We start from the raw sequence: 11,640 nt of genomic DNA on the forward strand, positions 1-11,640 counted from the left end.
GTAGTGGTTGAGAGTCCGCCTGCCGATGCAGGGGGGACACGGGTTCGTGCCCCGGTCCGGGAAGATCCCACGTGCCGCGGAGCGGCTGGGCCCGTGAGCCATGGCCGCTGAGCCTGTGCGTCCGGAGCCTGTGCTCCGCAACGGGAGAGGCCACGACAGTGAGAGGCCCGCGTACCGGAAAAAAAAAAAAAAAAGGTTAAAGCACTGTTCCAGTGGAGCAATACATAACTTGGCACCACATTTAGCCCTCAGCCCAGTATTATGCAGCCTTGTTCTACACTAATCAGGCTAAAGGTCTGGGAAGACATGGGAGTGAAGGAGCCTAGGTTCAGTGAGATTAAAGACTCAGTCTCTGTCTTTAAACTTCCCACTTATAAACTGGGAAAGATTGAACAAGATGGCTCCTCTCAGCTTCAAAAGTCTAAGACTTCCATAATTTTGTGGATAATGAAATAATTCAAAGATTTCTGGACAAAAAAGGCAAATAATTCCACCCATTCATCCCCTCCATCAAAACAATTTTTTTTTTTGGGTGTTAGTGATGTTTTAGTTTTCAGCATTTCTTTTCCAGTCCCTGTGCCTTCAGAAATTATGTTAGTCACCATTATAGTGGAGACGAATTAAACAGAAAACAGCCCTGAAAAGTGAAAAGGATGGCGGGGGTGGGAGGTGGGGGTGGGAAGGGAGCATGACAGGGAGGAACCCGCCAAACTTTGCTCACTTCTCAGTTTACTCCTTTTCTGAAACACTTGAAGAAACACCTCACCACTTTGGGGTTGCTAATTTTTAAAGATAAAAACGTGGTGCCTAGAGCAGCCGAAGGGGATGGGATTTCAAAATTCTGGGCATGTACCAGCTCTTTTCACTCAGGACTGCTTCCTTTTCTTCCAAGAAGCTTAGAAAGCCTGAAAGGCATCTGCTGTTTCCAGCATTAGGTGTTTTTAACATTCATTCTGTGTGATGCACAGTAGGAGATAAATTCCCAAATTAAAGTAAATTCGGGGACTTCCCTGGTGGCACAATGGTTAAGAATCTGCCTGCCAATGAAGGGGACACGGGTTCGAGCCCTGGTCTGGGAAGATCCCACATGTCATGGAGCAACTAAGCCTGTGTGCCACAACTACTGAGCCCACGTGCCACAACTACTGAAGCCTACGCGCCTAGAGCCCGTGCTCTGCAACAAGCGAAGCCACCACAATGAGAAGCCTACGCACTGCAACGAAGAGTAGCCCCTGCTCGCCGCAACTAGAGAAAGCCTGTGCACAACAACGAAGACCTAATGCAGCCAAAAAAAATTTTAAAAAAGTAAATTTGGTCTTGGTTGACTCCCACATTCGATGGGTCACTATTCAATTCTAGCTTTTGAACATCTCTGCAGCTTGATTCTTCCATAACTTCCTCATTTTGGTGCTTCTGAGCCTCGTCATCTCTCAGAGGCTCCTCCAGCCTCCCGTCTCACCCTTCCAATCCTGAATTCTATAGATTTCTTTAGAATTCTACAGATTTCTTCAACACCTAATGTGGAGTAGACACATTGAGTGTTTGATGGTGAATATATGAATGAATGAGCCAGCAAGTAATGCCAGTGTTTTAGTGAAGGTTTACCATGTTATAAATAATAAAAATTAACTCAAGCTCTGCTAAACAGAAACATGGCTCCTCGAGTGTTCACAGACCCCAGAGGGAGCTGAACTGCTGAAGAGAGAGGGGATTCTCTCCACCTCTCATATCAGCTTCTCAGTGTGTTAACTTCATTCTTCTCACTGTGCACTTCAACCTTTCTGCTTCTCTGTGCATGTGGCTACCTGACCAAAGCAGCCTTATCTCCAGAGTCCCTAACACTTCAGTTCCTACAAACAGCCCAAGATAACTGGTGTTTCTCAGTCTCAATGTCAAATTCTACCCAAGGTCAAATCAGTCAAGCACATGGGGCAGGTCAGAGAGTACAAAGTCACCTACCAAAAGCTGAACACAGTGCGGGGAGATAGACGACAGAGAGAAGGGTCAGTGTGGGCTGGCGGGACATCTCAGAAGAGTCACCCACTCACTGATCTCTGAATGACCCAGGGCAAGCCAATCGTTCACTCTTGGCTTCAGTTTCTTCATTTGTTAAATGGGGGAGAGAGGACATCTGATAGGGCCATTTGACACTTCAAAGAAGGCAGCTGGTATCAGCCTGGGGCAAAAACACACGCATTAACACTTCATTGGGTTAGAAAACCTTGGGAAGTCTAATGAGAACCTGCTGCATAGCACGGGGGACTCTATTCAATGCTCTGCGGTGACCTAAATGGGAAGGAAATCCAAAAAAGAGGGGATATATGTATACATATAGCTGATTCACTTTGCTGTACAGCAGAAACCAACACAACATTGTAAAGCAACTATACTCCAATAAAAAAAAAAAAAGAATCTACTGTATAGCACAGGGAACTCTACTCAATACTCTGTAATGACCTATATGGGAAAAGAATCTAGAAAATAGTGGATATATGTATATGTATAACTGATTCACTTTGCTGTACACCTGAAACTAACACAACATTGTAAATCAACTATACTCCAATAAAAATTACAAAATAAAAACCAAACAAACAAAACCCTTGGGAAGTAGGAATAAGGGGAAATGGAACACGAGGCCAGGCAAGAGGAAGAGCAAATACAAGCACTACATTATTGAGCTACTCACGTGTTAAAGACAAGTGCACTGATTGCTCAGTCTTGCGGAAGTTGTATAATCCATTGCATCCCACCCAAATCTTTTAAACTCACCAAAACCAGGCTATTAGGAGACGCAAGGGAAAAGCGTTTTCCTGACATCTACTTCCCATCTCCCATTGGTCAATATTTTGCTCTACAAAGGACTAATTCCCCCACACTTTTGAGCTGAGTAATTCTGTCTCTCCAGGCAGCTGTTGGAGAAACACTTTCTACAATAGTCAGTTTCTCCTGATCAGTTGGAACCAGGTGTGGGGCTCAGCCATCTGTAGCAGTGACAGCAGCAGCAGCGTCCTGACTCTAAGACTGAGGTATAGAACTTGCTAAGGCCACTCAGGCAAGAGAGCAAGGTGAGCGGCCAACCCCCAGAGAGGGTAAGCAGACAGGGCTATGTGAAACTGTGATGATACATAACGCGAGTCTGGCGTCATTGGCAAGGCTCTTGTCAACCAGCTACGTGAACTGCAATCTTTTATTTTTTTAAATTAACTTTTATTGGAGTATAGTTGCTTTACAATGTTGTGTTAGTTTCTGCTATACAGCAAAGTGAATCAGTTATAAGTATACATATAGCCCCTCTTTTTTGGATTTCCTTCCCATTTAGGTCACCACAGGGCACTGAGTAGAGTCCCCTGTGCTATCCAGTAGGTCCTCATTAGTTATCTATTTTATACACAGTAGTGTATATATGTCAATCCCAATCTCCCAACTCACCCCATGCCTCCTTCCCCCCACACCCAGTATCCATATGTCCATTCTCTACATCTGTGTGAACTGCAATCTTTTCAACCCAATTTTCTTGACATGAAAAGTGTAAGGCACATGCAGCACACCAACAGTTAATGTTCAGCCAGCACATTTTATCTGGGCTATAGGAATGACGGAAGGGGGCTTCCCTGGTGGCGCAGTGGTTGAGAATCTGCCTGCTAATGCAGGGGACACGGGTTCGAGCCCTGGTCTGGGAAGATCCCACATGCCGCGGAGCAACTAGGCCCGTGAGCCACAACTACTGAGCCTGCGCGTCTGGAGCCTGTGCTCCGCAACAAGAGAGGCCGCGATAGTGAGAGGCCCGCGCGCCCCGCGATGAAGAGGGGCCCCCGCTTGCCACAACTAGAGAAAGCCCTCGTACAGAAACGAAGACCCAACACAGCAAAAATAAAATATATTAATTAATAAACTCCTACCCCCAACATCTTCAAAAAAGTAATAATAATAATGAGGGAAGGGTCTGATTCTGTCCTCACACGGAGCTCCTGCATTTTCGTCATTTAAGTAATTTCAGTGGGGAGGCCCACAGTGAAAAAATGGTTAGAGACAACCCAAAAAGTAGCTCACTGTGGACAGAGAATGTTATCTCTATAGATGGGCTAGACATTCCAGACCTCAGAGAACTACTCAGATGCTGCTCTCTCCTTAGGGGCCAGGGCAGTGTTGACTGGGGACAAGCCTGGGCTCCGGGGAGGAGGTGGCCACTGATTCCAAGTGAAGGGAGAGAAACATCTCCCAGATATTCCATCTTCTTCCCCGCTTTCCTTTTCTCTTTTGTCCCCTACCTGCCTCCCCTACTCCCTGCACCCCCTCCCCAGACTTCAAGGTAGTCCAGAGCTATGTGATTTGCACCACACACAACATAGAGAGATAACCCAATGCTCCACCCACGTCTCCTTCCCATCTTCCTTTCCTTTTTCTCTTCCTCCCTTCCTCCATCTTTTCCTTTATCTTACTTTCAAATTATCACACAGCTGATGGGGGAGAAAGACAGTTTTCCTGCCTCGAGGGGCTCAGAGATATGGGGAGGAGGTAGACCCAGATGATGAACCAGATCAATACTTCAACGGAGAAAGCTGAACCCAGGGGATGCAGTATCCACTTTTTTCTTTTGGTATGTAGTGTGTGTGAGTGCGTGTGTGTGCATGTGTGTGTGTGAGAGAGAGAGAGAGAGAGAGCACACGCACAAGAGAGAGCGAGAGAGAACGTAAAGATGATGTATAATATTCCAGGGTATGAATACGAATATACTACAGTTTCTTTGTTTTCTTCTTGACGGGTTGTTTCCAGTTTTCACTGCCAGCATCGTGTCTGCACACGTTCTGCTACGCATATTTACCAGTAATCTATTCCTGAGAACAAAGCATTGCAAAATGAGTGGCTTAAAACAATAATCATTTATTTGCTCGTATTTCTGCGATCTGGACCAGCCTCTGGGAACTTCTGCTGGCCTCACCTGGGTTCCCTCACGCAGTTGCAATCATCTGGGGCTTTGGCTGGCCTGAGATGGCCTCGGGCACACTCTGATGTTCGCTGGGGCTGTCGGCTGAAGCGCCCTGTGTCCTTTCTGGTTAGGGATACCCCAGACTTCTGCACGTGGCAGTTGGATTCCAAGAGAGCAAATCTCGAAGTTGCAGGGTTCACTGGGGCCATGCCTTGAATGTCACACAAAGTTAGCTCTGCTGCATTTTACCGGTCAAAGCAGATCACATGCTGACGCCTCCTCTCCATGGGAGGAGAGGCAAGACCTCATTGCGAGTGGTGTGCACACTGGGATGGCAGGACTTTGTGGCCATGCTTTTCAGTCTAGAACACAGCTAAGCCCAGCCATGGAATTACTGGGTCAGAGTGTAGGCATTAATTTAGCGGAGCCATTTGTGCTCCCACCAATGTGTTCCTGAATCTTCCCATCTTTCTCCATCCTTGGTACTGTCGGTCTAATTTTAGCTGCGCTGGAGGGTGTACTGGTATCTCAGTGTGCTGTAATTTGATTTTCCTTGATTACTAACAGGGCTGAGCACCTTTTTCTGGGCTTATTGGCCATTTGTGTATCCTCTTTTGGAGGAAGTGATTTGTAGGAGTTCTTTATATAGTCTGGATATGAGTCAGTTGTCATTTTATTCCTCTTTCTCCCTTCCAGCCTGAGTGATTTTTCTCTTGATTAAAAAGGAAGTAACATTTGAGTTGAGATTTGAGGGATGATGAATAATTAAAGAAGAGCAGGGAGGTCTTAGAGTTAGAAACATGAACAGGGTTAGAAGGAAGAGAAATAAAAAGTGGGGCATTTGAGAAATGACCAGATTTCAAGATAGATGGAGTATAAAGAGAACAGAAGTAGAGGGCAGATGCTGAAGAGGTGTGGCCAGGAGGTGAAGGGCCCCTTGGATGGAATGGAAAACAGCATGTTTTCACTGCACATTGCCTTTTCTTTATTTAGCCCTTGAAAATTCCGCTTTAGATGTCCAGAGTTTGGGGACTAACAAGCTTATAGACACATAGAACTGTAATAAAATGATCACCTGACCACAGAAGAGTTAAAATGACGGAAACAGAAGAGAGAGAATGGCCACATTTGGGGGGCGCAGGCGGGTAGAGAGAGAGAGGGAGAGAGGAAGAAGGACTCAGTAGGAGATTGAAGAAAGAAGCATAGAGTTGAAGAGACAGAAACAAACGTCTTGTGAATACATTTAATAATATACAGTGTCTTTGGATGGTAGGGATTTTACAGAAAATCTTATAGCAACACACAAACACAAGTGCCACAAGATCAGACTGAGATGGCATTATCAGAATAATGCATTTGGAAGAAGCAGAAAATGATCTGAAGCAGAAAGATACAACCTAGACTGTTAACCACAGTTAATTCTGAAGAGATGAGTGGCTTCAAGGTGGGCTGGGGGCGTGTAAAGGGTACTCTTCTTCTTTATATACTTAACTGTGATTTGGGCTTTTTTTTCTTTTAAACAAAGTATCTATTCATGGATTAAAAGTTTTAAAAGGCAATACACCCATCTCTCAACTCTAGCCAAGAAAAGCTGCTGACTTCCTGTTTAATAGAGGAATAGAAATTGATCAATAACTGCTCAGGGTAGTGGGGTAAGAGGAAGGATGACATGCATCAGAGAAGGAAAACTCAGGCATTGTGACACCTGCCCAGCAGAGCCTGAGGGACAAAAAGTCCACATGGAGGGGCCATGCTGGCAGAGCATGGCCAGTGAGGGACCCGGGGCTGGTAGGGCATCAATTCTGGGAGACCATTTCTCCTTATTCGTGGGAGACCTCGTGACCAACACCCATTTTGGAAGCTCTGAGTCCAGGAATTAGGTAATTGACATGAGGAGAACCAAAGCAGAAAACCCAGGTTTGACAGCCCTCAGCGGGGGGAGCTCTGGAAAGAGCTTTATTTCCTAACATTCGTGAGCAAAATGGCAATCCCCTTGTCCATCCTCTGCCTCAGATCTGTTCAACCAGAGAGGACGACGTAGCATTGCATTATTTGAGCTATTCTGAGAGCCTGAATGAGGTGGATGAGAACTCGGACATCTGCTCGAATAGTGGGGACTACAACATGGAAATGGACAGCTGGATTGCTTTTGTTTTACGATATTTCCCCCCTACGACGATGGTGATACACGTTTAGTTTAGGAAGTACAGCAAAAAGGAAAACTCTTCATAATCCTATCACCATTTTGGCGTATTTCCTACTGGTCTTTTTGATGCACACCTAGAACTACACTGCATTAAACCATTATTTACGAGGTAACCTATTAAGTGTGACTCATTGCTAAATGCTGAGGCTACAACAGTGAACAAGATAGACTCAGACCTTTCCTTATGGAAGCTTAGACTTTAGTGATGCCGACAGAAAACAAAGTTTCTGTTATCACAAAACTGCATTTGTGATAAGTGTCATGCAGTCAACCCAGTAAGAGCTTTGCACGTTTTATTGCTTGCTCTCTCCTAGGCATCATGCCAACCGCTTTACGTGTGGTACAGTGCCTCATTTAATCTTCACAAAGTCAGGTAGTTTGCCACTATCACCACAGTCACCCCTGCCATGTTACAGATGAAGAAATAAACCCAGAGAGGTTAAATAACCAGGCAAGGTGGCATAACTTGGGATCAAACTGGGACACGGCTGTATCCAGAGTCTCTAACAGCCTTGCTGCTCAGATCAGCTCTATAGAATACATGACCCTTTTCTCTCTTCTTCCCTTGCTAGGTCTGATCGCCACCGTGGCTCAGAGACTCTAAGCTGTAGCCAGTATGATGGATGACAACACCGAATTAAGGACGGATGGAAACTCACTTTTAAAGGCCGTGTGGTTGGGGAGGCTCAGGCTGACCAGACTCCTCCTGGAAGGGGGTGCTTATATCAACGAAAGCAACGACAAAGGCGAAACGGCTCTCATGGTGGCATGTATCACCAAACACGTGGACCAGCAGAGCATCAGCAAGTCCAAGATGGTGAAGTATCTGCTGGACAACAGGGCAGACCCCAATATTCAGGATAAGTCGGGCAAGACCGCCCTCATCCATGCTTGCATCAGAAGAGCTGGGGGAGAAGTGGTCTCCTTGCTACTGGAGAATGGAGCAGACCCCAGCCTCGAGGACCGCACAGGGGCTTCAGCTCTGGTTTACGCAATAAATGCAGATGACCAGGATGCATTGAAACATCTCCTGGATGCCTGCAAAGCCAAAGGCAAGGAGGTGATTATTATAACAACGGATAAATCGTCTTCAGGCACCAAAACCACCAAACAGTATCTTAATGTCCCTCCTTCACCCAAAGAGGAAGACAGACAGTCACCTCCACGGTGTGCATCTCCCTCGGGTGTTGAACTGAAGGCTCCAGGCCTGGGCTCTCCACCCAGTGAGAAGGAAGATGACTTCTTTAGCCTCCAGTCAGGGCATCCAGGTGGTTGCAACACCTCCAAGTCTCCTAATGATCCTGGGTCACTCACTAGGAAGGTCGGGAACCTCAAAAGGGCCCGTTTGCCTCAACTGAAGAGGCTCCAATCTGAGCCCTGGGGCCTGACCGCGCCCTCCGTGTTGGCCGCCTCTATGCGCCAGGATGGGAGCCATGGCGCAGGTGCAGACAGCGAGGTCATCAAGAGCATCAGTGACATGTCCTTCCCCAAAAGGGGCCCCCTTTCCAGAACCAACAGCACTGATGGCAAAGACCCCAGCCTCTTCCTCACGGTCACGGAGCAGGTTCTGAAGATCCCAGCCTCTTCGGCACCAGCCTCGTGGAAGGCAGCCTACGAGAAAAGTCAGCCTCCCCACCCACGTCTGGCCAGAAGAGGAACTCTCCCTATTGACCAAGAGAAGGGTGGCATTGGCCCGTCAGGCCCCTCTGCTCTCAAAGATGCAGCGTCCCTCAAACGGCTGGAAAATGACCTCTACGATTTAGATTTACAGCCAGGGGCCGATCCGCCCAACTCCATCTCCCTTGAATCAGGCAAAGGACCCGTAGATTGGAAGAAGCTCAACAACTCCCACTTGTCTCTCTTCCAGGGCTCCAGGGAGGCCCTGGATGCTGCGTCCTGCACATCTCCCAGCTCAGCGCGCCACAGGCCACCCCATCTTCTAGAAAGACGGGGTTCCGGAACTCTGCTACTAGACCGAATTTCCCAGATCAGGCCTGGCTTCCTTCCGCCTTTAAATGTAAATCTGAACCCACCTATCCCGGATATTAGATCGAGCAGCAAACCTTCCTCTCCACTTGCTAGTGGCTTAAAATCCATGGTACCTGTTGCTCCAAGTTCACCAAAGAGAGTTGACTTGAGAAGTAAAAGGAAGCTCCTCAGAAGGCATTCTATGCAAGTTGAACAGATGAAGCAGCTGTCTGACTTTGAAGAAATCATGACCTAGAAGCTTTTTCAGTGAGGTTTTTTTTTTTTTTTTAAATCTACGTAGTTTATGAAAAGTACCATAATCTAGACCAACACGGTCATGCAGAGTCTCTGCATCTTGATCACTCCTTACTGTGGGTGTGTGGCTGCTTCAGGAGAGATGGAAACGGTGCCGCTTCCCTTCTGAAAGAACATCTGGGTTCTTATAGGCCTACTTGAAAAGAGCCCAGTATAATTGGGTTTTGGAGATGAAAAAATCTCCGAAGGAAGAAAACCTTTGGAGTTTGAAAGTCACACCGCAGGTACAATGATCTAAGCGGCTGACGCCCATTATTTTCTACCAGACAAACAATTTAAATCACAAGATGGTATCTGGAGGACGTCATGGGTAATAAATCTATAAAGTGCCTATAAAGAAAACGAGGCTTTTTCGAATGTGCAAAAGTTCAAAACCGATCTTTGGGCTGTTAAATATGGGTATCTGTGTCACATCTGGAGGAACAGAAGTAGAATTCTCCCATCAGAGAGGTTCTGGTATTCGGGTCCTGCCTCTTACCATGTCATGGGGCACTGGCTAGTGTAGCATAGTTGAGATCTTTCAGAACTCCGGTAACAGGCTTTATCCACGTACTAATTCGGGTGTGCTTTGAGTCCCCAAATATTAGATCTACGTGTCCCCCAAATTCTGTTGTGTCACAGTAGCTGGTGCCTCAGAGACGAATCTTGCCCAGAAATGAAACTGGTCTTGGCCTCCTGCCCTGACACAGGTTCTATGTTGAAATCTTGTGAAAAACAGTCAGGGGCTATTGGCTAATTTGGAGTTTTGTACATACAACTCATAGAATAGACCCATAAGAAGCGTTTCCTGATTATTCTTTAAAAAAAAAAAACTTGGTAAGATCTCTCCAAACTAGAATGATACATGGTGATGGGAGAGGCACATATTACAAGGTAGAGTAGATGGTTCTCAGGCCAGCGGCACTGGGGACCACTTGTAGCCTGAAAATTTTAAGGGATGCAAACTGTCACTTCCCCTTCACTTTTCTGGGAAATTCAAGAACATCTGGTTTCTTCTTTGCCTGAATTATCTATGTGATGAGAGATTTGTAGAAATAACCTGTACAACCTTTTCGAGCCACTTTGTATGAACCCAAGAACGGAAGCAGACATTTAGCACGTTTGGTGTAATGTAGCCACGTTCTAGATGAAGATATTTCTGGTTATTTTCCCATTTATTGTTTTCTTTCATGCTGCTTAGATATGTTTGCTTTATGGTTAAAAAAATTCAGTAGTCCTTGGGGAGAGCATCACATAGAGGAAAGAGGAGAGACTTTGAGATTTGGGTTTGTATCTCTATTTCATCATTTACCAGCTGCGTGACCTTGAGGAAGTGGCTTAACTTCTCTAAGCCTCCACTCCCTCATCTGTAAAATGGGGTTAGTAATGCTTCACCTTACAAGTGTGTGGTGAGAATTAAATGAGATAATGTATGAAAGTGCCTGTAACTGTGCCTGGCACAGGTAGAAGTAATTGGAAACGAGGCAGCTGATTTTCATACTCCTTTAGACCGCCGGAGCCTCAAAATCTCAAATAATACCTAATACCCTACACAAAGTGAAGCAAAGTCTAGCTGCAATATTCAAAGGGCCCCTTGAGATTCTCAGGGGTTCTGTCAATACTGAGCCTTAAACTCACTTGTAGAGTAAAAGAAATTCTGCCACAGAAGTTCTGCACATCAGACCATTTCTATAATGACATTTGCTAGAAAGGTATCTGTATATCCCAATCAAAAGTGCTAATGATGGTTATAAATACACCGAGTGTTTGTTCTTTAGTAATTCCTTTAGGGAAGGCACGTGCTCAGCCTCGGCACTATGGGTCTTTCGGGCTGGATAATTCTTTCCTGTGGGAGACTGTCCTGTACGTTGTAAGTTGTTTAGCAGCATTCCTGGTCTCTACCCATTAGATATCAGTAGCATCCTCATCCTAAACTGTGACAACCAAAAACGCTTTCAGACGTGGCCAGACATCTCCTGGAGGTGATATCACCTTAGCTGATCACCACTGCTCTAGGAGAACGATTGTGTACACGGTAGAAATATGCCAAGAGCAACCAAACTGCATGAAGGTGTAGGTCTGGCTGGCTGGCTAGGCTGTCCCACTAACTTCAGGGCAATTCAAACTGTAACTTAGTAAGATGACTCATATACAACGTGCGCCTTCAGGATTCTCGACCTCAGTGCTAATGGCCTCTTGTACTTGGCAGGAAGGGAAGAAAATGAGAAGAATAGCACATAAG

At 46.0% G+C, this 11,640-nt stretch overlaps 1 protein-coding gene across 1 annotated transcript; it reads left to right on the plus strand.

Moving 5' to 3' along the window:
* Window positions 1-7,752: 7,752 nt before the first annotated feature.
* Window positions 7,753-9,360, plus strand: ANKRD34C (ankyrin repeat domain 34C). The gene has a single exon (XM_060005315.1). The coding sequence runs from the start codon at window positions 7,753-7,755 to the stop codon at window positions 9,358-9,360; it is 1,608 nt and encodes a 535-aa protein (XP_059861298.1).
* The last annotated feature ends 2,280 nt before the right edge of the window (window positions 9,361-11,640 follow it).

Source organism: Delphinus delphis, chromosome 2 (assembly GCF_949987515.2).
Source record: "Delphinus delphis chromosome 2, mDelDel1.2, whole genome shotgun sequence".
Classification (NCBI taxonomy): Eukaryota; Metazoa; Chordata; class Mammalia; order Artiodactyla; family Delphinidae; genus Delphinus; species Delphinus delphis.

Bases quoted from the DNA above. Each gene is read 5' to 3' on its own strand.
- ANKRD34C (XM_060005315.1), top strand. From the start codon at position 7,753: ATGATGGATGACAACACCGAATTAAGGACGGATGGAAACTCACTTTTA.